We start from the raw sequence: 27,403 nt of genomic DNA on the forward strand, positions 1-27,403 counted from the left end.
TCTCCAGTCTTAAGGGAAAAAATACTCTGATCCTACATTTACATAGATTAACACTCACTTCTCTACAATGAATTGATATTAGACATGTTAAAGCATTTTATTGCAAGGCACAATATATGTTTGTTTTGTCTTGAGCGGGAAAAATATAATAGTTCAAGATTTTTACAAGAATAAATTCTTCTGAACTTCCTAGTTACTAAATTCTAAAAGTATTTCATTAATGTTTAATTTCTGGAGAGTTTGAGAAGCATTTTATTTTCAGTTTCCTAATAATGCTATGTTTCCATTTAAATTTTAACAGTAAAACATGGCAATATTTATTATCTGACTTGAACTTGAAAATATCCAAAATAAAATGTCCTGTGTCTGGTTCCCGCCCTGCCCCAATCTCACCAGATGTTTTCACTTTGGAAGGCTAATATTAGCTAATATTATATAAAATCAATTATTTAGAATGTCTTCTTTCATTTACCTTCCAATGTTTAACCTTCCAATGTATGAAATGTCATTTAACCTAGAAATGAGGAAACAAGTGCCCATGTTAGTTTATTATTGTTATTTTGTATTAGTAAATTTATTTGCATATGACTAGATTTGTAGTCATGAGATTTATAATAGTGATTCAAATACAAAGTTTCAGATCTGACTGAGGTATTGTCAAGTAAACCCTGATTAGACTTCTGCCCTTTTCTTACCTTCCTCTAAACAAAATGAGGGGAGGAAGGGACAACAGTTCTGTTACATCAAAGTTACTGATGGAACCCTTGAGGGATTCTGCTTAAAAATCATTTCAAATTCCTCTCAAGCTATTTGATTTCAGCCACTTTGTTACTATTTTATTTAATTTGTGATTTCCTTCTGTTGAATTCATGTTCTTCTGTCTCATAGTCCATTAATAAATGTCCCAAAACAAAAATGAGGCAGCCAACAGAGTGTTGTGGAGAGGGAACTGATTATTATTTAGTTTGTCATAGTAAGGGATTCGGTGGAAAATAACTAAATAGCACATAAGTTTATTACGTAGCACTCTGCACATTTGAGGCTATCTGACCATCTAAAGACAGCAGAACAAATTTGCATGACATCTTACAGCTTGCTCAATTCTTCTGTATAATTAGTTAATCTTACGACAGTCTCAAAAGTATTCTTGTGTGCTTGTGTGTGCACACATGTCCGTATGTGTGTGTTGAGGTAGCGGTAGCGATAGTGTCTTCATTTTTTAAATGAGAAAAGGGGGTAGAAAAGTTAAGTATCTAGCTAATGTCTATATGAATTTAGATCAGGGAAAATAGAACTCTGACATTTCCAGATACCTATTGCTAGAATTCTAGGAGCTTCTCATTTCAACATTTGTTACATGCATGGCACTTGACTAAGCACTATAGGTGATATTTTCTAGGGGAATATGTAATCTAGTAGGAAATAAAGACAGTTATATGAAACAACTAAATGATAAGAGGAAGCAAATAGCTGAAAAGAAGTTTCTGTTTGCATCAACATAAGTGTTTCACATTTACAATAAAAACAAATGCCTGCAAAGTGTTAATATCAAATAGTTCATCTGTTTTTATTTCCGGATACTGAGTCATATCACTTATCTGGTCCCCTCTTCCTAATCTCTGTTAAAATCTGTAGAGCAAAATGCTGTGCTTCATCCACAGACATATACAGGATTTTAAAGCATGCATGTTGGATACTACCCTCATTATTTACCCCATTTCATTTGAAGCTTAAAATGAGATTGGCCTAATTAGCACATTCAGAAATGTTCACGAGTTGTCATGAAGTGAATGCACATACATAACCATCATCCAGATTAAGAAATACATTGCCAACATTCCAGAAGTCCCATTCATACTGCTCCCAGTCATTCCCCTCCCTCCCCATCAAATGTAAGTACTGTCCAGACCTCTAACATCTTCATTAGTTTCACCTGTTTTTTGGATTTATATAAATGGAATTGTTACACTATGTATTATTAATTTATTGAACATTTTTTGTGAGATTCTTCCATGCTTTTGTGTGAAGTTGTATTGTGTTTCTTTTCATTGCTGTATTGTATTCCAAAGTGTGGGTATACCACTATGTATTCACTCTACTGTTTATAGATATTTATATTGTTTCTAGTTTTTGGTAATTACAAATATGGCTGCTATGAACATTTTCTGGTTTTTTTCCCTTGTAATGGACAAATAAAAATTGTATATATTTATTGTATATAACATGTTTTGAAATATGTATACATTATGGACTTTCTAAATGGAGCTAATTAACATGCATTACCTCATATATTATTTTGTGTTGAGAACACTTTAAGTCTACCGTGTAGAAATTTTCAAGAATACAATACATTGTATTTAACTATAGTCAGCATATTATACAATAAATCCCTTGAATTTATGCCTCCTGTCTAACTGAAACTTTGTATCCTTTGACTAAACATCGCCCCACCCCAGCCCCCAACCCCTGGTAACCACCATTTTACTCTCTACTTCTATGATTTCAGTTTTCTTAGATTCCACATACAAGCAAGATCACATGGTATTTCTTTTTCTGTGCCTGGCTTATTTCACTTAAGATAATGTCCCCCAGGTCCATCCTGGGGGGATGTTGTCACAAATAGTAAGATTTCTTTCTTTTTTAAGACCGACAAGTGTTATTTCACATTTTCTTTGCCAATGATGAGGTGTTCATTGATGAACAGACACTTAAGTTGATTCCATATTGTGGCTATTGTGAATAATGCTGCAATGGACATGGAGGTATGGGATATCTCAACGGATTGATTACTTATTACATTTCCTTTGTATATGTACCCAGTAGTGAGATTGCTGGATCATAATGGTAGTTCTATTTTTAAGTTCTTTTTTTAGAACCTCCTTACTATTTTCCATAATGGCTATACTAATTGAATTTACATTCCCACCAACAGTGTACAAGGCTCCCTTTTCTTCACATCCTCTCCAACACTTGTTATCTTTAGTCTTATTGATAAAAGCCATTCTAACAGGTGTGAGGTGATACCTCATTGTGGTTTTAATTTGTGTTTCCCTGATAATTAGTGATGTTGAGCATTCTTTTCATATATCTGTTGGCCATTTGTATGTCTTCTTTTGAGAAATGCCTTTTCAGGTTGTTTGCCTGTTTTTTAATTGGGTTATTTGTTTTCTTGCTAGTGAGTTTGGATTTTCCTTATTGTTATTGTTAATATTATAGATGTTAGCCCCTTATCAAATATATGATTTGCAAATATCTTCTCCCATTCCATCAGTTGTCTCTTCATTCTATAGATTGTTTCCTTTGCTGTGCAGAAGATTTTTATTTTAATGCAATTGCTGTCATTTTTCCTTTTGTTGCCTGTGCTTGTGGGTTCATACCCAAAAAATCATTGTCCAGATGAGTGTTTGGGAACTTTCCCCCTATGCTTTCATCTAGCAGTTTTTTAGTTTCGGGTCTTACACTTTACCCTTTTTAATGCATTTTTGAGTTGATTTTGAATATGGTGTGAGACAAGGGTCTAATTTCATTCTTCTTTATTTGAATATCCAGTTGTCCCAATACCATTTATTAAAGAGACTGTTCTTTCCCCATTGTATATTCTTGGCACTTTTGTCAAAAAGAAGTTGGCTATAAATGCATAGATTTATTTCTGAGCTCTCTATTCTGTTCCATACCAAATTTAATTTTTGTATCTATGAGGATTTTTGTATGTATGCTCGTCACAGATATTAGCCTGTATTTTTGTTTTCTTGTGATACCCTTGTCTGGCTTTGGGATCAGGGGCTTATAAAATGAGTTTGGAGGTATCCCCTCTTATTTAATTTTTTAGAAGTGTTTGAGAAGGATTGGTATTAGTTCTTTAAAAGTTGGTAGAATTCATCAGTGCAGCCATCAGGTGTGTGATGGGTGACTTTTTATTATGTTATCAATTCAATCATTATTGATCTGTTCAGATTTTCTGTTTCTTTGTGATGCAGTCCTGGTATGTTGTATGTGTTTGAGAATTTATCCATTTCATCTGTGTTTTCCAATTTATTGGCCTATAATTGTTCATAGTGGTCTTTTATGATCCTTGGTATTTCTGTGGTAACAGTTGTAATGCCTCCTCTTTCATTTCTGATTTTATTTATTTGCATCTTCTCTCTTCTCTCTTTTTTTATTATTCTAGCTAAAGGTTTGTCGATTTTATCTTTTAAAAAAACTAACTCTTAAGTTCTGTTGATCTTTTCTATTGTTTTTCTAATCTCTTTTTCACTTATTTCTACTCTGCTCTTTCTCCTTTTCCTCCTGTTAACTTTGGGCTTAGTTTGTTCTTGTTTTTCTAATTCATTGAGATGTAACATGTTGTTTGAGATCTTTCTTTTTTGATTTAGGCATTTATTGCTATAAACTTTCTTCTTTAAACTGCATCTCATAAATTTTGTTGTGTTGTGTTTCCATCCCATTTGTCTCAAGTTACTTTTTAATTTCTCTTTTAATTTCTTCATTGCGACACTGATTGTTCAGGAGCATGTTGTTTAATCTTTCCTCTATTTGTGAATTTTCCAAAAATTCCTTCTGTGAGTTAGTTTTATACCATTGTGAACAGAAAAGATACTTGATATGATTTCAGTTTTTGTAAATTTGTTAAGACTTGTTTTGTAGCCTAACATACCATCTATCCTTGAGAACATTCTATGTGTACTTGAGAAGAATGTATATTCTGCTGCTGTTGGATGGAATGTTCTGTATATGTCTGTTAGTTCCATATGGTCTAAAATGTATGTGATGTTTCCTTGTTGATTTTCTGTTTGGATGATCTGTTCGTTGCTCAAAGTGGAGTATTGAAGTCCCTTAGTATAATTGTTTAACAGTCTAACTCTCCCTTAACATCATAATATTTGTCTTATGTATTTAGATGTGTCAGTATTGAGTGCATGTATATTTACAATTGTTACTTGATGAATTGACCCCTTTGTAATGACCCCTATGTAATGACCTTCTTTATCTCATTTTACAGTTTTTGACTTAAACTTTATTTTATCTAATATAGCTACTCCTGCTATCTTCTTTCCATTTGCATGGAATATTTTTTTTCCATTTCTTCACTTTCAGTCCATGTGTCCTTACAGATGAAGTAATTCTATTTTAGGCAGCCTATAGTAGGCTATTTCTTTTATCCTTTCAGCCACTCTGTTTTGATTGAAGAATTTAAACCATTTACATTCAAGGTAATTATTGCTATGTATGTACTTACTACTACTGCCTATTGCCTTTTTGTTAATTCTTATTTGGTTGTCTTATTAGATCCTTTATTCCTTTCTTCCTCTCTGTCTTTCTTTGTGATTAAGTGATTTTTCTCTAGTGATATGCTTTGATTCCTTGTCTTTTATCTTTTGTGTATCTACTAAAGGTTTTTATTTTGTGAAAGCTTACATAAAACATATAGCAGCCTATTTTAAGCTGACAATAATTTAATTTTGATTGTTTTTAAAAACTCTATACTTTTATTTCCTCCTCTCCCACATTTTAAATTTTTGATGTTTTAACTTACATCTTTTTATATCATATCCCTTAACAAATTACTGTAGCTATTAATATCTTAATAGTTTTATCTTTTTATCCTGTTATTAAAGATATTACTGATTTGCACACCACCATTATAGTATTAGCAGATTCTAAAGTTGACCGTGTGCTTACTTTTACCAGTGAGTTTTATACTTTAATATGTTTTGGTGTTACTAATTAGTGTCTTTTTCTTTTAGCTTGAAGAATTCCCTTTAGCATTTCTTGTAAGACAGGCCTGGTGGTGATGAAATCCCTTAGCTTTTGTTTGTCTGGGAAAGTCTTTATTTCTCCCTAATTTCTGAAAGACAGTTTTGCCAGGTACAATCTTCTCATTTGGCAGATTTTTTTCATCAGCACTTTGAATATATCATCCCACTCTCTCTTGACCTGTGAGGTCTCTGCTGAGATATTTGCTGCTATTTTTATTGGAACTCCCTTATTTGTCATTTGCTTCTTTTTTCTCACTGCTTTTAGCATCTTTTCTTTGTCCTTTATTTTTGATAGTTTGGTTACATGTCTTGGTGTAGTATTGTTTGAATTGAATCTGATTAGAGACCTTTGACCTTCTGTACCTGGATATTTATATCCTTCCCCAAATTTGGAAAGTTTTCTGCTCTTATTTTTTTAAATAAGTCTTCTACCCTGTGTTTTTCTTTTTTCCTTCACAAATTCCTGTAACTCAGACATTTGTTGTTTTGATGCTGTTCTATAAATCCTTTTTTATTCTTTCCTTGTCTTTTTTTTCCCTCCTCTGACTCTGTGTTATCAAATAACCTGTCTTCAACTTAACAGATTCTTTCTTCTGCTTGATCACTTCTGCTGTTGCTGCTTTCTATTTCATTTTCATTTTGTTCATTATATTTTTTACCTCTAGAATTTCTGGGGTTTTTTTTAAATGTATAATTCCAATCTTTTTGTTAATTTTCTCATTTTGGCCTTTATTGTTTTCTGATATTGTTGAATTATTTTTCTGTATTTTCTTGAAATTCACTACATTTTCTTAAAACAATGATTTTGAATTCTTTGTCAGGTAGTTCCTATATTTCATTTTTTTGGAGTCAACTTCTGGGACATTGTTGTGTCCTTTTGGTTGTGGTTTTTATCTCTGTTTTTTTGTGTCTCTTATTTCCTTGCATTGATTTCCACATATCTGAAGAAGTATTTATTTCAGTTTTTTCATACTGGCTTTGTCTAGAAAAGCCCTTCTTCATTCAGCCCATCCAGATTCTGGGAAGACCATCTGGCATGATCTGAGGGCAAGGTTGCTGCTGGAATTCTTGGGCAAGCTGGCTTGGTGACTGGGTCAGCAGGTTGGCTGGCCTGGTGCCTGGATCTTTGGGGTTGGGTCTGAAACCTGCATCTACTGGGTTGGATCTGATGATTGGGTCTATAGGGATGGGGCTGGAACCTGGGTCCCCTGGGGTAAGTCTGAGGCCTGAGTCCATGGGGTTCAGCCTGACACTGAACCTCCCAGGGCGAGCTTGGACCCAGGTCTGCTGGAGCAAGACTGGACTCTGTGTCCTCTGGAGCCTGGGGCCACAGGGCCTAGCCTGGTGCTGGGGGCAGCATGGAGCCTGGGTCCATGGAGCAAGTTTGGAGCTTAGGCTTGCCAGCACTGGCCTGGGCCTAGCCTGGAACTTGGGAGTGTGGAGACCATCCTGGAGCCTCTATTTGCTTGTGCCGGCCTGAAGGCTGAGTGTGCAAGTGCTGGCCTAGAAGCTAGGTGTGTGACAGCTGACCCTGGATCCTAGAACTTCAAGGGTTGGCCCAGAACCTGGTTTCACAAGAATAGTCCTGGAGCCTGGGGCTATAGGATCCTGCCTGGTGCCAGGGTGGGCTTGGAGGTTCAGTCCAGATGTACCAACCTGCAGTCTGGGACCACAGGGGATGACCAGGATTCTAAGGCCATGGAAGTCAGCCCCTGCTAAGGGTAGTCCAGAGGCTGGTGCCACCAAAGGTGGCCTGGCCTTGGGGCAACCCAGAACACAATCTGCTGTGCTGGCCTAGAGCCTGGGTATGCAGGATCCAGCCTGGTGCTGAGCTGGGCTTGGAGGGAGGCTCAGTCCTTGGGCACCAGTTTGGAGTCTGGAGCTATGGGGGCCTTTCTGATGCTGGCTTTAACTGGGGTAGGCCCTGTTTGGGGCTACCAGGCAAAGTCTGGTGCTCACTTCCCCTTTTTCCCCCACACAGAAGGTATCTCTCTCCATGCCCTACTGCCTTGGGTTTGGGGAGGGGTAACACGTGTAATATAAAATCCTTTCTACCCTCTTCAATGCATCTTATTTCTGTACTATACCCAGGTACTATAATCTTTCATCTGATATTGTTCGCTCTTATAAAGGTATTTTCACATGTGGATAGTTGTTCAAACTGATGTTTCTAAAGGGGAATGATCATTGGAGAGTCTTATTTTGCCATCTTGCTGACATACATCCCTATAAACATTCTTATACATGTCTTTTGAGGCACTAACATCCTCTTGGGCATATACCTAAAAGTGGAGTTGCTTGGTTATGGAATATGACATTTCAGGAACTGGGGACAAAAAACAAATGTTATAACAATAGCTGCTTCCCTTTCACCTTTATCACTCTTATCACTTAGGAAATTACATGAGATTTAGGAGCTCTGGCCAGGAACCAGGGCAAAGACCAAATATATATTTCTTATTTTATCACAGTATCACGCATATGTTCAGCTTAGTAGATAAACAATCGTTTTCCAAAGTAGATACACCAGTTTATACCCCATCTGCAGTGTATGAGCATTCTATTAATAATTGAAGTTGATATTGCTGAGTTTTTTCATTTTAGACATTCTAATGCATGTATAATACCTAATTTTAGTTTGCATTTCTTCATTGACCTGTCATCATTTTGTTTGGTAATTTGCATACCTCTTTTGTGAAGTGCCTGTTCCTATCTTTTCCCAAATCTTTAGTTTGTTTTCTTAATGATTTGTAAGAGTTCTTTAAGACTCACAGGAAGCATTCCCTTCTTTCTTCAAATGGATGGATGGACAGAGGCATTCATAGTTCTTGGTAAGCTTTCTGAATAGGTAGCCACACATGTTTAAAATGAGCATGCATGTGTATGTGCTTCTCTTTGTAATAATGTAGATGATCACAGTCCTGAAAGGGTTGCCTTACCTATTTCTTGTCCGTTTACCATTCTGTCGGGCAAGTCAAGTTGATGAAAGTGGTCCATTATCTACAATAATGGCAGTAATAATTCTCATAATCTCTCAAGGGAGGGTGTACTGGACCAAGTTTGTCTTTGGAGCTTTTGCTTTCTATTATATATATCCTCAGCCTTTTCCATTTTTCTTCTAGAAACTGAGTGCCAATGTGGAATACCCCATCCTGGCCTCTTCAGCTGTTCTGCAGTTCTCTCCTGGCACTCAGCTTCATCCTCTCCTTCCACTCCCTTCCTTCCCACTGACACCACCACCGATACCAAATTATAATATCCAAAGACCAATAAAATAGTGATAAATGTTATAAAAGCTGTTTAATTAAATTGTATCACTACTAGAAAACTTTTTCTTACTATTTTCTACCCTTTTAATTTTCTCCAGCATTTATTTCTTCCTGTCATATTATTGACTCCTATAACTTTGCAGTATTGAAAGGGGAGATTGTGACTGCTTTTCCTATTAGAAGTTCATTTCGGCCTCTGCTTGCCTACAATTCGTTATAAGTACATGGAGTTCAGTGTTATTTTTCTTTTTCTTTTTTTTTGTTCTATTATATTTTTATGTGGTTGTTCTTCTTTAGTTGACTATAGGACATATATAGTCTGTCGTGGGACCAATAAAGTTAAAGATTATCCATTCCTGGAAATACGACCCAGGGAGGGGTGTAATCGGGATTTAATGTAAGCTTTAACTGAAGATAAACACCATTGTCCCCTAAAAACAGACCCAGTGACTTAGAGGAAATAGAGCATTGATGGGGTCCTCCCTCCTTTCAAGCAAAACAGGAATGATAATAGCTACAAATACCACAAAGCTATTGCTTTCTCCAGTTGATTGAGAAATGGTTAGCTTGAACGATTAAGATTCCTGTTAACATTTAAAATTTATGCTTACTTGTGTATGCCTCACAGTAGTGTTCACAAAACATTTTGTGTGTGTATTAAATTTGTCATCAAACTTTTTTAATCTCCACATAAAACTGTATTCATATATGCCCAGTTTTTTTTTTTTTTAATTTCATCTAATGTAGGAACTTCCAGTAGGCAGAACATAAGAGAGTGTAGTTCTTTCTGCCTCCTGTGGAAAATACTTCATTTATCTACTTCCTGCATTTAATTTAAAAATCTTAGTTGAGTTTACATATGATTATATAATTGTGGCTTGAATATGTTTTTTTATTACCTCCTAAATATTCATGCCTACTTTGCCGTAATTCTTATAATCCAGCCAAATGGACTTTCCTATTATCTTGCTAAATGTTTTTAATAAATACAAATATTAATTTATGAATTTACATCATTAGATAAAACTTCAAATTGAAATTAAGTACAATTAATAATAAATGTACTACTCTTAACATTCTACCTCTACTAGTTCATTTAGAGTCAGTTTGTTTTAGGCAGCATTTCAGAGGATTAACATTGCATATAAAAGATCTTTATTTTTAGATCATTGTTTACATTCAGAGGTACCTCCTCAAAATTCTTTTCAGAATTGAACAACAAATGCTTTTGTGTTCAGAATAAATACCTATATGCCAAAATAAAATTTTTCCATTAAAAGATGAAGTATTTTCCCTTTTTTATTTAATTTATTTGAAATGGAAGAAACTGGAGGTGTGTGAAAACCACAGTTTCCTGAGAATTTTCCGTGGCAAACATAGTGTCAACTTTAAATAAGGAAAGCTGTGGTTCCCTTCATACTTCTCAATATTGTGAAGACTTTTTCATGCAGGTGTGAAAACTGTTTGTTCATAGACTACTTGGTAGACTTTTAAGCTTCAAAACAAGTTTATTTGAGATGTATCACTATATTTGTATTCCTTCTATAAATCTCCATAACATTTTCTATCTCTCCTATGAAGTTTATCACATTCTGCCTTGAATTAGTCATTTGTGAATTTGGCTTAGCCTTTTAAATTAGAGCAACATTGTGAGCCTGAAAAGATGATCTTTATGTCTTCCTGTGTAAAATGATGCCTTCACATAGTAAGAACTCAGCAAATATAAAGGGGGGAGAAGTAAGTAAGGACAGAAGGTGGGCAGAAGAGAAATAAGGAGGGAAAAAGAAATTAATGTCTCTTGGGGCAGAGGTTGCCTTACTCATTCTTGTGAGTTTTTAACCTGGTGCAGTAATAAGCGAGATACAGACATTATCTCAATATAGTATTTTGGAATACTACCAAAGGAATGCATCTGAGCCCACTTGTTTCACAAGCCTCCTTTTTCAATATTTTGTTTCTTTTCAAAAAGATTTGAAGGTGGCTTTATACAATTTGTAATGTAAAAAACATCTGGAGTTGGGTCACAAAATGAGGAAATTATCACAAATATTTTAGAAGAAAATGTGTTAAGAACACTAAACTGAATTCAGAAACCTGATTTTGAGTTCTAGCTTATTCCTAACTAGCTAGGTAATCTTGAGGTCAGGTCTAGACTGTTAGTCTAATTGATTGATAAAATCTTTGATCTATTTCCCCTTAAGTTCTGGTTAAAATTTGAAGTTAAACAGTTAAATGAAGGATTTTCCTTTCTTAGGAATAAAGTTAAAGAAAAGCTTAAAATGTTCAATTTCCTTTCTGAATAAAATTAAAGAATGGCTTAAAATGTTAAATGTGACATTTTTTCACTTAGGAAAAATAAAAAATATATTTAAATAATCGCTATAATTTATAAAATTGATATTTTTAACTAAGACTTTCCTTAAAAAAACATTTTAAGAAGTACATGTGTAATATTTTTTATTGGTCTTTTAAGAATGGAAAATTAAATTTAGTATTTATAAAGCATACAACTAATGTATATGTCAGTGACAGTTTTTCCAATTGTATAGTTTTTTTCCCCATTAGAATAAATTTTATTCTTCCAAAATTGTAAGCAGTTGAGATTTGCAAATCAGTAACATGCCATTAAGAACAAAAATGAATTAATTAAAAATAGCTAGCAGCTAAATATAAAGAATTTTGAAGGACCAGATGTTTCCTAAGGAGATACATGAGGGCTGTTCAGAAAGTATCCAGCCATTGCTGATACAATGAGAATGGTCACATGGCTGGATACTTTCCATTTATGCATGCCTTGATTAAATGATATTCAATTCGATGAAAGCCTCAATTTCTCATTGTTATAATTTATTATGGTGTTAGAGTAATAGTATTATAATTAGTACTTGAGCATAATTTGTGCCTTTTCCTTCTAGGCTGACAATTTGGATACACTTCTAGGAAGTAATTGATAGTATCCTTGGTATCAGTTGTGAACTCACCTTCTGCAAAGATTCCTGTTTAACAAAGAAAAAGAGGCTTAAATGTTCAGGAATTTCTGCATTTCAACCAGTGTTACCTTGTTAGTAGCTTTGTGACTTCAGGCAGGTTCCTTACGATTTCTGTCTCTTGTTTTTTCTCATTTCTGTAATAAAGAGCTCTTCCAGAGCAAATATTCTGGTAATGCATTTTAGCCCCCCTTCAAAGTCATTTTTGCCTCAGATAAAAATGATAGAGCTCATCCTCTTCAGTGTTTACATTTACTTTGCCCCCAAAAATTAAGTGTTTCATGTACCTTCTTCCACTCAGCAAGATTTTATGCTTTATCTGTATTACATTATTTTTTGCTATTTTGTTACATATTTTTAACTCTGATATTTTTCGTATTTCAATATAACAAGAGTAGTTCATTTTCTAAGATGTTTGGCCATGGGTTAGGTAGCTGACTTTATCAAAATTTCCAGTTTATAGAAGGAGAAATAGTAAGTACATTTTCAAATGAATATACATGAATTATTATGGTATGAAGTAGATACGGTGCATACCTAAAAGAAAACATTTTTGTTAAATAGATTCCCAGCTAAAGAAATTAGAACTTGGGAAGCCATTTCTTTTCTTTTTTTTTCTTTTTTTTTTAATAATTATTTATACCGTATGCGTGTTGTACAGGCCCGAGAGCCTCTTCCATCCTTGTCAAGGAGAGTGCTAACCTTCTCTCCTTTCATACAACACGAGAAGCCATTTATTTTCGACCCATTGTTCTTCAGCAGAATTGTATCCCTACCTATGAAGCAGTGTTTACTTAACCACTATTGCAGACATGGATACTGCCTTAAAGTATCAACTGGATTTTGTATTTATATCTGTTTAAAACTTGCTTGTAAGTATAAAATGTGTTCTCTGGTGTAGAGTGATTATAGGAAATCAAATACCCACATTTCATTCTTTTCCTGAGTAAGCCATATTCTTACCAAATATTAGCGGCTAAGCTAAGAAGCGTAAAGCACGAGAATATGTTTTATATTTTCCTTACAAGTAACTACCCTTATCAACAAAGTACTTATTAATAGAAAAATACATTTTAGAGGAAAAGGTTTTTTTATTCATAATCTAAAACCTACTAATAGAAACTATAAAAGATTTACTCTCATGAAAATTTTAAATTTCTCACCTACAAAAATTTTCTTAAAAAAACAAAAGAAAATACTAATATTGCAAATACATACAAGCCAAGGCTAATTTTCTAAAGTATAAAGATTAACTTACGATCAACAAACTAGCAGAAAAAATAGGCAACATATATGAACAAACATTCACAAAAAGGACATACAAGTGGTTTAATAACAATAAAAATTAACTTCACTCACAGTAAAGTGAATAAAAAATAACTTTATAATGACTTACTGTTTTCGATTCAGGATCACAAAGATCAAAAAATCTGATAATATATTACATGGGAAAAAGGCATAGAAAAACATACTTTCATATATTGCTAATGGAAGTACAGTTTGGTAGCTGTCACTTACATGTGGAATTTTAAAAAGTAGAATTCACAGAAGCTGGAGTCTGGGGGTAGTGAAACTGGAAAGCAGAGACTTGGTTTATGGAGACAAAGTTACAGTTAGAAAAGAGGAATAAGTTCTGGTGTTCTATTGCACAGCCTGGTGACTATAGTTAGTAATAATATATTCTGTATTTCAAAATAGTTAAAAGAAAGGCTTCTAAATATATTAACCACAAAGAAATGATAAATATTTGAGTTCATGGATATGCTAATTACTCTGATCATTTCATAATGTATACATTTATCAAAATACCACTTTGTATACATGTATCAAATATCCATATGTACATCAATATGTATACATATACATGAATATATACAATTTGTCACAAATAAAATAAAAATACACCTTACAGTTCTATTTATATTTATAATATATAATTTATATTTATATATTTATAATCTATAATTTTTATTTGATGATAGCATTAACTTATTTTTCTTTAAAAACACAAATTGCATATAATTACAGAACCTAAAGTTCTGGTATGCATAATTCTACGTAACTACTCAGTATATATATCTGCATATGATGTAGACTCAAGCTTGTATAGTCTTCTTTGATCTCACCGCTGCTACATATGGCTTCAGGGCTTCAGAGCTCCAATTTGACAGCTGCACCGTGAGTGACACCCTGGGATTATGCAACACAATGGCCCTTTTCAAATCAGTCTCACTTTTTAACCTGATATTCTCCCCAGATAAGTCCTCCACAAATATTGCAATATAAAAACATAGAAGAAGACATGTACAACAAATTAGAAGAAGAACTTTATTCATTGAGTTGAGAAGTAATTGTAGAATTGTAAGTCTTATTCTAGAGCTTTTTTAAAAAATAGAATTTTCTGAAATCAGATTACTAAATTTGAGTTACTCCGCGATACCTTCCAGGGCAGAGAAATAGCATTGCTAAATAAATTCAATGATAAATTAATTCTTAACAAAATAGTATAATATTTACCCAGAGTCAACCCTAGGCATGCAAGTATTACCACTGTTCTTCTAAAACTTTTTATAACTTAAGATGGAAAGATACACCTAGCTCTGGAGAGAAATACCCAGTTCAGCAAAGATTTTAGCAAGTTGTCAAAGGAGGAATTTGGAAGCAATAGTATCCAACAGCGGTTTCCAAATCCCTACTTTGATTTTGAACAATTGTATATGAACAATTATGTATGAATACACTTTAGTTAAAATCGGTTTAGGATTACCAGCATTTCTTACCTGAAATACATGAGATTACTCAGGTAATGAGAACAATTACTTTCTAATTTATCTGTTTTACAAATGCAGATTTCGTGTATTGGGTATTACCATTGAAGTGAATTTTTAGTAGCTACAAGGGGGAAATACACTGTAAAAGAAGCAGTTAAAGATAAATAGGTGCTTGTGGAGTATCTTTTTTCCCTTTGTAACCTGAAGGGCAGTTTCCTGGGGAGTGCATAACATTTGTCAACACTAGTTGTTTTTGTTGTCATTGTTTTTATGTATAAATCTTCTGGGGCCAATCCCAGGATTAGCCCCTGAGGATTAATCATATGCTTCTGCATTGAATACCAAATTATTTCTACTAACTAAGCCAGAATCTCAAATTCTGCCACCATTATGGAAGCACATTTAGTGCTATAACCTGTTGCCTTGGTTTGGCAACAAAAATCTGTCATGGCAATATTTTTATTTTAAACTAAATTTGTAAACATCATGGGCCTACTAAAAATTTTTTTCTTTCTTCCTAATTTTTTAGTTTTTCCCCACCAAGAATTCTACTCACATGTGATTTAGAGCAGGCATCACTCTTTTTCTGTGAAGGTCCAGATAGTTATATTTTAGGCTTCGTAAGACGTAAAGTCTGTGTCACAACTACGTGGCTCTGCCATTGTGGCATGAGTGCAGCCATAGACCGTGTATAGATGAATGAGTTTGGCTGTGTTCCCATAAAACTTTATTTTTAAAACAAAAACAAAAACAGACTGCAGGCTGAAACTGGCCATGGACCAGTCTGCCAATCCTTGGTGTTGAAAATCAAATACTACTATAAGACTTTTTTGTGAAAATGGCAGTCCTCTATTACTCCTTCCCCACTTTCAACTTTAGTTGATTCTTACAGAATTTACTTCCTCATCAATATGTTTATATTAGTACTGTATTGACTCTTTCATTTAAGTACTAGCTGTTAACTTCATGCTGTGGTAAATAAGGATTGAGATCTCTTTCCTCCTCCAGCCTCTAAGTTATATCCTTATCCCCTCCATCCTCATATACTTGAGTCAAATTTAGATTAGGGCTGGGCATGGTGGCTCATGCCTGAAATCCCAGCACTTTGAGAGGCTGAGGTAGGAGGATTGCTTGAGGTCAGGAGTTGGAGACCAGCCTGGACAACCTAGCAGTACCTAGCAGTACCTAGCAGGGGTACCTAGCAGTACCCCGTCTCTACAAAACATTTTAAAATAACCAGTTGTGGTGGTGTAGCCTGTAGTCCTAGCTCAGAGGTGGAGGGAACCTTTTCATGTTGAAAGGCCACACTAATTTAGTTGTAATCAAATAAGGTTTCATTCAAGAAACTTAAATTACATATACTTAAAAATTATTACATTATTTTATAAAAATCTAACTATTGTGTACCTAATAATTTCAAAAAAAGGAAAACATTTGTTAATTTTAAAGTTGACTAACCTTTTAATGACTTTGTTGTGTCAGCTTTTTGATGGAAAAGCATTTGAATATTTGGTTGTAGCATGGAGGTCCGCAGTTTCAGTTGATACTCTAGATGGGTATCAGTCATTTGTGATCTTAAGGGCGTCTTGATTTGGGTTAGGTAGGAGAATGTAGATTCACAGCAATAAGTGATTGAAAAGCAAGAAAGCATTTTTGGGCCATGTTGCTGAAGGCATGGGTCCTCTACTACAGTTTTCCATATTTCAATTGGATCTTTCTTAGCATGAAACAATGACTTTAAAATATCATCTACAGAGCTCAATCAATTCCATCTATATATAGTTCCTTAGGTGCCTTGGTGATATCAACTTAGGTGAGGCTGAAATGCTAATTTGAGTGTGATGTCATGATTCTAAAAGTCAGTGAACCTCACTGTATTCTCCAATTAATAGGTCTATAACAGCTGTGTATTCTTCAAATGATTCACATATATCATCCTGCTCATCAGTGACCTTTGCTAACTGGAGAAAAAGTTCATCTGAAATTTCCTTTTGAAGAAGTGTTTTGAAAAAAGTTAACTTTTTTGAAATGCTTGGATTTTGCCACATATCATATATAGACTTAGTTTTACCTTGCAGAGAAATATTGAAGTTATTTTGATTTGACATATCACACAGAAATGCTGCATTCCTATGGAAATCTTCTCTCAATAATTCACATTGCTGATTCTGTTCTTCATAAAATTTAACTATCTGTTCTCGCAGAGATAAAATTTTGGCTAACCTGTCCCTAGGATAGCCAACGTACTTTAGAATGATATGGCAAATCCACACTGAATACCTCATTGTTCAACTTTAGCATGTTACAAAACTGATGATTTGCACGAATATAGTTAACAATACTTACAACTTGTTGCAAAGTGTCACTTAAAGTAGTAGCTTTAGCACACAGATTTTGCAGGATACAATGGAAAGGAATGAAAGCATGCAGATCTGTTAATACTTTTTTTTATCTGTCCAACAAACCCTTCATGTTTTCCTGTCGTGGAAGGTGCGCCGTCTATACATACACTTGGTAAATTTATCAAATTCAGTCCAACTTCACAACATTTATCTTGAAAGTTGTTGAAGATATTTATTCCCCATGTTCTGTTTGCAAGAGTGCCCAAAGCGAGTAACTCTTCGTAGCAAAGAAAATCTGTTATGACCAGAATGAAGTATTACTGTAAAACCTGCACCAAGTTAGTAGTGTCAGATCATCCAAAGCGATTAAATAGTATGTATTTTCCTTTTGAAGTGTTACATGAAAGTTGTTCTGTTAAGTTGAAGGCTATTTCATGCTGCCAATCAATTATGGTTCTCCTTGAAACAGGTAATTGTTTGTACTTTGAAACGTTATCAGGGTCTAAGCATCCTACAGGTTCAACAATGCATTCTTTCACAATTTCTACATCACTGAATGGCTTCCCTCTTTTCCCAAGTATATAAGCTACTTTATAAGTTGTTTCAGTGGCATTATTTCCAGGTCTTGTTGCTGCTTGAAAGAATTGTCTTTGCTTTTGCTTTTCATCTTTTAATTTCTGCACTACAAACTTTCACGCCTCTCCCTCTAATTTAAAATGTTTGTGGTCCTTATGAGTGTTATAATTCTGATGAGCATTGAATTTCTCTAATGTTGATACTGCAGTATCACAAAACAAGCAAATCAGCTTTAGCAGAAACAAGATAATAATGCAATTCCCAATCCTCATTAAAAAATGTGTTTTCTTCAGCATTCTCTTGGTCATCTTTGACATGATGGACTGTTAAGCAGACAGAATTAAAAAATACTGTTGAGCTGTGCAACTATTCATAAATTCCACTTCAAACATAAACACATAGCACCATTGTCAAAAGCTGATAATGGACTGGCACACTGAACCCCCATAAATTCTTGCCAGCCATCCTTGTGCAGTAGTGGTGCCAGTCAGGCAGGGGAAGTTAGAACTAAATCATGAGCATAGCAGCCATCAAAATTTAGCCCTTAAGGCCTACTAATGTTCTAATTGTGCCAGTCAATCTGGGATGATTATTTTGTTGAAACTTGTTTTATTCTTTGATGTTTTGAATATATTCATTGTAAAATAAAATATAAATATAAAAGATGAACAAAAATGTATTAATAAAAATAAAAGGATTTGTTCTGTAAAATTTGGATTCAGTCAAAAGGCCACACTTAATTACCTAGGAGGCCACAGGCTCCCCACTCCTGTCCTCAAAAGGCTGAGGCAGGAGGATCACTTGAGCTCAGGAGTTCAAGGCTACAGTGGGCTATGATTGTGCCCCTGCACTCCAGCCTAGATGACAGAGCAAGACCTAGCTCTTAAAAAAAAAATTAGATTAAATGGACATTCAGTGATTGTTACTGTGACTAAAAATCACATAGTGAGTATCACTTTCCCTTTTCTGCATAATATTTCTGTTTCTATAGTGTGTAATTATTGTATTTATTTTGTTAGTTTTCTGTCTTATCTCTAGTATTGCATTGAGCTCTCTACCAGTTATTAAAATGTCCTCTCAAGATGTTCAACATACCTGATATGCTAAACCTAAGTCTCCTGTTACCATCATTGTGGGAATTCCTTTTGCCTGGGTCTCTTGTTTCTTGTATCCCATTCCTTTCTCGTTATTTGTATCCTTCCTCATCTTAGTGGAGCTAGTAGCTTTGGAACCAGAAAGGTACAAGGGATGTAACTTTTTTAAAACAACATAGCATGTCTGAAAGTTTTTTTCTTCTTCTCTAGGTTGAAAATTATTTTCCTTCAGAATTTTAGAAGGATTAAGTGCTCTATAGTTTTTTGACCTCAGAATTACTGTTATAATTGCTTCATGGAATGTGTATTGGGTGCCTACTATTACCTATCAGTAATAGTAGGCCTACTTCTTCTAGGCACTGAATCTACAGCAGTGAGATACAGTCACTGGCACGCAGTATTAAGTGATGTGCAGTAAATAAAAAGTGATGGGAAATGTGCTAGTTGAGATGACATTGGAGCAGAAACATGAATGTAGTGAGATGACCAATCAATGTATGTATTTGGGAGTAGAGCGTTCAGGTAGGGAAGAGATTGCAATGGAATGACCTGAACATCAGAGGCAATGAAGCTTAAAGAAGAACGGATGTGTAAATAGCATGGTCTGATTACATTTTTAAACATCACTGTGACAGCTGTGTGGAAAACTGACTGTGAGAGAGCAAAATGCAAAAGGGTAGCGACCAGCTGTGAGCTTATTATATTGGTCTGGGTGAGAGGTGTTGGTAATTTGGTTAAAGGTGTTAAGAGTAGAAATGGTGAGAAATGGTAACTGGTTCTGGATATATTTTGCAGTTGGAACCATAGGATTTACTGAGGGATTTATTATGAGATGTGAGGGAAAGAGAACTATGATGGAAAAATCCTTAAAGTTTTAGGGCTGAGCAAACAGAAGAATGGAAATTACATACAATAAGATGGGAAAGACTATAAGGAGAACCAGCTTTGAGAGGAAAATAAAAGAATTGTTTTATTTATCTATTTTATGTCAAGTAGATGTCAAGTAAGTGGCTGGGTCTATGAATCTACAGCTGAAGTTGGAGCCAGAGGTAGAAATTTAGAAGTTGTCAGTCTACATGTGGCATTTAAAACAATTAGCCTGCTTTATGAAGTTTCTAAAATCATAAATACATTAAATACTATATATAATCTGTTCCCCTTCAGTCACAGTCAAATTTTTAGAAAGTTTTGGCTATGATCCAAGCACTGCATTAGGTCCTGAGAATATGGCAGTGACAGTACACATTCAAGATATATATATATAGCATTAGATAATTTCTAGGTCTCCATTAAATGGGACTTTATATATTAGAGTATAACCCAGCTTAGCACTAATGATTCTTTCTTATTAATTTGGTCTTAATGATATCGTTTAAGTTCTTTGAATGCAGAAGCTATGTTACTTTTTTTAAAATATCACACATGATACCTAGCACAGTTCTGGAAATATGTTAAGTTTACAAAGAATATTTATTAATGGACTACAAGATCATTTTAATTGTCCAAAGGCAATAATACTTTTAACAGCATCATATTTATCTTTAGCATGAATTAAACTGATAACTTACCTAATGAGAATATTAACAAATTCTGTTCCCTAACTTTAATTTTAAAAGATTTTGATAGATTTTATTTTATTCACTTCCAACAGTGCCAAGCTATTTGTATTTATTTTATTTCCGCACATTTATTTTTTTCAATTTGCAGCCAGATTCTACTGCAACTGAAAGAGCAATTGCCAGACTAGCAGTACACCCTCTTCTGAAGAAAAAAATAGACGTGCTAAAAGGTAGAAATTAAGTGACTTTTAATATTAAAAGTAGCTATGTACTTAATGCATTTGTATATATGATTTTGGATAATAGCTATTCATTTATTTTAAATATGGTTATGGGTCTTCAGGATTTTTAGATTATAAATGTAAATTTCTTTCAGATATTTACAAATGTAGAAAGGTGCCTGAAATTATGGAATTTGCTGATGTGTGAAGAAAAACTAAATCTGTATTTTTTCCTAAATTCTAATATATTGATATATATTTTATATAAATACATACATTTTAAAGTTGAATACAGTTTTCTAAATATTGCTGTAGCTTATATTACTTTTGGTTTTGCCATTTAGCCAAATAATTTTCATTTATATATGTATATTATAAAATATATTTATAGATTACATGCTTTTGTCAAAGATTAGATGATATTTATTTTTATGTCTAAAAGCATAATTTATAATATTCTTTACATTATTACAGAAATTAAAGTTGCCATTTTATTTGTATTCAGTGACTTTTTACTGTTCTTCATAACTCTAAGACATGAAGAAAGGATAATTTTCTTTTCATTTAAAATGGATACATCTGAGCATGTCTCATAAGTTTGGTTTTTAAGAATTCAGAAGATTTCATTGTGATTTCAAATCTATCATCCATATTTAATATAAGTTCCAATTGCCCTCTTAAATGTTTCCAAATAATTTTTAAAATACTGTACTAAAACAGTGGTAGTTTATATGTTTCAATGCTAAAACAAGTCATGTACTATCTTTTTTGCAGCTGCTGTCCAAGCCTTTAAAGATGCAAGACAATATGTTACTGAAGTGGATTCATCAAAGAATGCTTCAGAAGAAAATCACTCTAAGGACACTTTGTGTTCAAATGATGATGCAAGTAAGTTACAGCATCAAGGAACTATTATCAATGAGCAAAAAGTGAAAGAAGTCAAAATCCTGGCAAGGAAACCAATAAATAATTCAAAGCAAAAAATGGCCAAGATGAAAAATGAACCAAAAGCAGTGAACATTCCAAATTCTCCATCAAAGCTTTCAGGAAAGGATTCTATAGTTCCCTCTGAACCCCAGAAGATAGCTGCTTACCCAAAAATGAAAACACCAGGTCAAACCAAAGAACAGAAAAGATCTGATAGCTTGCTTTGTGGTAACAGTGATGATGAAGAAGAATTATCTGAAGAGGAGAAGGAGTATTTTGATGATAGCACAGAAGAAAGATTTTACAAACAGTCTTCCATGTCTGAGGATAGTGATAGTGGTGACGATTTCTTCATTGGAAAAGTCAGGCGAACACGAAAGAAGGAAAGTAGTTGTTATTCTTCAGATAAGGAACAAAAACCCCTTCAAAAAGTGTTACCCAAAGAAGATACACATGAAACTCGTTGGGATATAAAAAATGACAAAAACAAGCCAAGTACGGAAGCCAGGAGGTTAGAATCAGTGTTTTTCCACTCTTTATCTGGATCTAAAGACTCTAGAAGGTAAGAATATTTTCTTATTCTGAAATAATTACTAGTTCTTACTTTTTTAAAAAGATACGAAAAATCTACATTTCTTACGTGAGGGAAGAGACTATCTCCCATCCATAATTCTAGTTTGTATAACTCATCCTGATTTAGACTTGTCCCTCTCCAACTTTATAATGGGATAATATATACAAATACACATGTGGCAATGCCACATTTATCCCTCTTCATCAGAAAACATGATGTTATAGCCAAATAATATGCCTAGTTTATTGTTTCAATTATCAAAGTTTTGAAACTTTAGGTTAGTTTTTGACGAAAAACTTTTGAAAATGTTTCACACATCTCTCTTTTCAAACAGAACTCTCTGAAAAGAATATGGTATTTTTTCTTGATGACCCAAGACCATTATTGTAAACATCAATCATTTTCCTGTCTAATCCCATTTCAGTATATAAGGCTACTTGCCCCAACACTGAGTTTCCCCAGACTGCTTTATATTTGGTGGTGGTGTTGTCTCCATCCTTGTTGTTAACTACTTTTCACAGCTGTTCTGTGATAATAAATTATAGATTATAAATCAATAAGTTTAACTTCATTTGTAATTCTAATCTGATAGAGGACATCTTCACATTTTAAAGTAAAGATCATAGTTAGCTAATTTCTTCAATAATAGCTGTTTTCTTCAATAATCTGTTTTTCTGTATAAGTCCGGGATATTCTTTAATGGAATAGAAAAATGTGATGTAGAAATTTTCCCAAAAAGTTGTAGAAAAGACATAAAAAGCATCTTTGGAGCCTTGAAAATAATTAAATTATTCCTTGTATCTCCCAAACCTGCCTCAAAAGACTACATTTTTATCCTTGTTTGAAAATAACACACCACTATCCTTCCTCCTTCTTATAAAATGTAAATCTTAATTTTTGTTACATGTGACTCTTTCTCCCTGTGAGAAAACTTTATTAATTCTTTATCTAGATAATCCCCAAGAGTAGAGACAAGGTAACCAAGATAGGATATTTTTCAGTTATGAATAGAAATCTCTATAAGTATGAGAGAGTGTGACAGTCCTTTGAATGAGTTTTATTATGTTATCTTAACATCAGAGTGTTTGTTTATCTTTTAAAAGTCATAATGATATTTTTTTTCTTTTAGAAATTACAGAGAACAGGCTCCAAAAAGCAAAACCCTAGGTATGTATTGATGGCTGCCTGACCTTCATATGCAATTGAGCTATGTTTTGCCAAAATGGAAGGATGAAAAATTATAGTCGCTTAATAGCCTAAATGAATTTGTACCCACAGAAATGGAAATAGAACATCTTATAATTAGGAATACAATTTTTTATTTTTATTTGATTTTTTTCCTTGAGTCCCACCAGTGGGAAAGATATAGACAAAATTTGTCAGAAAAAAATATGTCTATTTAATTTTTCTTGAATTAAATCAATATATTTTTAACTAAGTTGTTATATAAATTATATCTTAATTACTCAATACCATGCCATTTAAGCATTCAGTAATAAGTATATTACTTTCTGGGTTAAGAGTAAAAATCACAGTATTTCCAGATTAATTCATAACACATCAAAGTTTAATATATTTGAGTAGGCTGACTTCTTAATACTATCCTAGACCTTCACTGTCTTAACATAATAAAAATTTATTTCTCACTCACATCACAATCCACTGTGAATCAGCACAGAGGCTCTGTCCACATAGTCATTCAAGGATCAGGCTCCTCTGTCTGTTGACTCCTTTCTCCTCCAGGTTCCAAATAGTCTCCATTTGCCAACAGAAGGGTATGGAGTACATGGAGAATTTTGCAGAAGTTTTCATGAGCCAGGCCTGAAAGTGTCCAAAGTCAGTTCTGCTTACATTTCATTGGCCAGAATTCAGTAACATAACCCCATCTAGCCACAGAAAAGCCAAGAAATGCAGTCTAACTATATATTTAGGAGAAAAAGGGAAGCGAAATTTTCTGAACACAATTTTTTTCTGCCACTGACCAACCTTTCTATCACCAAATGACCATTTCACATTTCCTGTTACACTTAGACAAGGAAGCCAACCTACCGTCGCATCCGGTCACTGCATCCAGCTCAAAGACCAAGATCCCTGGGAGATGATGAGTACTTTCCATCAGATCTCATGGGTGTGACTCCACAAAGTTTTGGAGACTTTGGTACTAAAAAGATGGTCCCTGACTTGGGAAGGTCTTTGTTCCATGGCCACATCTGAAGTGGGTATTTAGTATGATCTCTTTTGAGCTTGCCCCAAATCCCTGGTAGAAATATAAGATCCTAAAGATTGTTCGAAGTCAAACAGTCCTAGGTATTTTTCCCAGCCCAGGCTTGTGATTTCTTTCACTATACGTTACCTTAAGAACCTAGTGGATTTCTGGCCTCTTTATTCCCATCAGCCCATCCATGAGCTAGTAACTACACTAAATATTCTTTCCTAGAGCTAGTTCTCAAACTTGCCTTATTTATGTTTGTTTGTTTGTTTGTGTTGTCTTTTGTTTTTCCCACCCCCACTCTCGTTCAATGTCTGCTGCATTGAGACTTGCAAGGTTTGGATGGGAAAGCTATACCTTTCATCTTATCTCTGTTCATAACTGAATCTCTGATCAGTTGCCAGGAAGGCAATTCTAGACCAGCCTGGGCAACTTAGCTAGACCCTGTCTCCACGAAAAATTTAAAAATTTAGCCAGGTGTGGTGGCATGTGCCTGTACTATAGTCCTAGCTACTCAGGAGGCTGAGGTGGCAGGATCACTTGAGCCCAGGAGCTAGAGTTTACAGTGAGCTATGATTACGCCACTGCACTCCAGCCTGGGAAACTGAGCAAGACCTGGTCTCAAAAAAAAAAAAGTCTTTTTTCTCAGTCTTATAGTTCACTGTTTGGGGGCCATATGCTTTTCTAAACCTTAAGTTCCCAAATATCTAGACTTTCTCTCAGTTCTCTCAGTTCTCTTTTTTTAGAACTTTGTCAAGGACAGCCAATAGTATACTAATCTTTTTATTTTTTACAGCCACTTACATGGTACTGCAGATTTCATGGGCATATGACCTGCTTCCAAAATTATCACTGGCAACAGTTTTACCTAGTTGTTTAGCATATAGGTAGCTCACCTCCCAATCTCATTTATCCATTTCCTCACCACCTACCACCAAACCACTAAGCCAGTGCCACATTATGTTGTTATAATGGCGGTACTCTACTTCAGGGTACCGATTTCAGTATTATTCATAGTGTTACCTGCTGTAACAAATAACTACCAAATCTTGGTGGTTTACTTCTCATCCATCAGTCTGTGTGCTTCTCGTAGTCTCATTCCATCTTGTGCCTCTTCCCTCTAGAGCCTAGGAATTCTCTTCATTCATCGGAGCTAGAGAGAGAAATAATGGAAGATTGAATTCAGGTTTCTATGGTCTGGGCTTTTACTAACATTTCCTTGTCCATAACTCAATTAATGATATGGCCTCACCTAACTGCAGTGGGAATGGGAACTATATTCTGGTTGTATGCCTAAAAGGAAAAGAAAATAGGGTTTGGCAAAAACATGGCAATATGCCTCATTTACCATATATTCACAAACGTAGGATAACTCTAAGGCACTCTCACGTTTTCCCAATGAAAAGATCCAAGTAAAAGGGGTTTTTGGGGTTTTTTTTTTGCTTTGCTTGTATATTTAAAATACTTACGTTTATTTACAACTTTAATTTACATAACATAAAATAATGTTAGTTTAGAAATGCTGCCTTATTTAAATCTCAGTTTTTATTAAAGTTTCATTAAATTTTTTATCACTAGAGCCACTCTTTGAATATTATAACAGGTTTCTAGAGCATATGTGATTTGTACAAGATACAGGATGTTTTGATTTCTGTTTATATGATGTTTTGGAAATGTTATCCCAAACTGTGCACTCACTTGTAATACATTATGACATTTGCTTTTTAGAGATCTTTTAAAAGCTTTTAATAATAATGTCTAAATGGAAATGGAGAAATTATACATCCCTAGGACTGATTAATCTATATGAAGTTATTTCCTCCAAATTTTTTTTTATTCCATCAACTAAACTCTATAAACATCCAAAGTGTACATTGATTCATGTCTTTTCGTGCTAGTATGTCTTCCCCAAAGAGTACTTTTTTGTTCTAAATTATGTAAAGTACCTAATAGTAAAAGATACATAAGGACTAGAAAATAAGTTTCCACCTTCATATTTGGAGGATAACGTTACAACTAAAAAAGAACTTTGTCTAATATTTTTGACTAAACTTAGTAATTTGCCTTGTAATAATAACTTTTGGTTCAATAACAGAAGTGGAATCAATTAATAGCCCTTTAAACATAAATGCATCCCATCAGCATCGTCAGACCCAGAGTCTTAGCTAAGATGTGAATTTTCTGGCTGCATCTGTTCCATGCACAGATTTAATAAGCCAATCATGTTCCTTTGAAAATATGATATCCCCATTTTTGGCTTTCTGTGTCAGCTGGACTTTGACTTCTCTCTTTATGTCATTATAAATAAGACAGCACAGCATATATTGGGAGGCGCTCAATAAACATCTGTTTACAAGGGTTAGAAAGTATGTGTCCCAAAGTTGTCTACTCATGTATAAATTTTCAACTTCAGGCTGTTCCTGTTTGGAATTTTAACTTGTGAGGTATTCCATTTAAGTAAACAAAATTTCTTTCTTTAACATTGGTTTGAAGATGAAATCTGTTTCTCTTGTCCCACTGTATACTCTTCAGGTATATAGTTAGTTTTTATTATTTTTGCTTTCTCTTCCCAGATTTTCCACAAAATGAACCTCAAATCAAGAATTCACTTAATAAGAATGCACAAAGAGGACTTAAAAATACAAAACAGCCATTGCAACAGCCTCTTCATCCTTCGTGGGAAGCAAGCAGAAGGCGAAAAGAGCAGCAGTCTAAAATCGCTGTGTTTCAGGGGAAAAAAATTACATTTGATGATTGATTAGTATCTCTTTTTGTGAAATTCTTCAACTAAAACTTATTTTTCGTTTTCTTTTTTAATGAGTCTATTATTTAAATTTGTGTTTGAATAAGTTTCTTTAGAGGGGTTATAGAATATTTGTTTTTGTCTTTCATTTTCTAAATAAGTTCAAGTTACGTTTACATAAGCCTTTCACAAATCAAGTATGTACTTAAATTGATTTTTAATAATATCCCCCAGACTGTTTTCCCTATAAAAGAATTTTGGGATTATAGTGATCTCAGATTTTCTCATTTATGCTTGACATGAAGTGTATTTTACTGGTTCAGCTGTGGTGTTTGCCTTGGAAATAAATGTTGATATATATTTATAATAATGGAC

At 34.1% G+C, this 27,403-nt stretch overlaps 1 protein-coding gene across 1 annotated transcript in view; it reads left to right on the top strand.

Annotated features, from left to right (window-relative positions):
- Positions 1-27,163, top strand: part of SRFBP1 (serum response factor binding protein 1) — a 68,608-nt gene extending 41,445 nt beyond the window's left edge. The window contains exons 5-8 of the mRNA XM_012664298.1: positions 20,503-20,584; positions 21,350-22,064; positions 23,206-23,243; positions 26,859-27,163. Of these exons, the coding sequence (XP_012519752.1) occupies positions 20,503-20,584; positions 21,350-22,064; positions 23,206-23,243; positions 26,859-27,043 (1,020 nt within the window). The 3' untranslated portion in view covers positions 27,044-27,163. The remainder of the gene's footprint in view (positions 1-20,502; positions 20,585-21,349; positions 22,065-23,205; positions 23,244-26,858) is intronic.
- Positions 27,164-27,403: the final 240 nt, after the last annotated feature.

The sequence above is a fragment of the Propithecus coquereli genome, unplaced genomic scaffold (assembly GCF_000956105.1).
Source record: "Propithecus coquereli isolate 6110/MARCELLA unplaced genomic scaffold, Pcoq_1.0 Scaffold88, whole genome shotgun sequence".
NCBI lineage: Eukaryota > Metazoa > Chordata > Mammalia > Primates > Indriidae > Propithecus > Propithecus coquereli.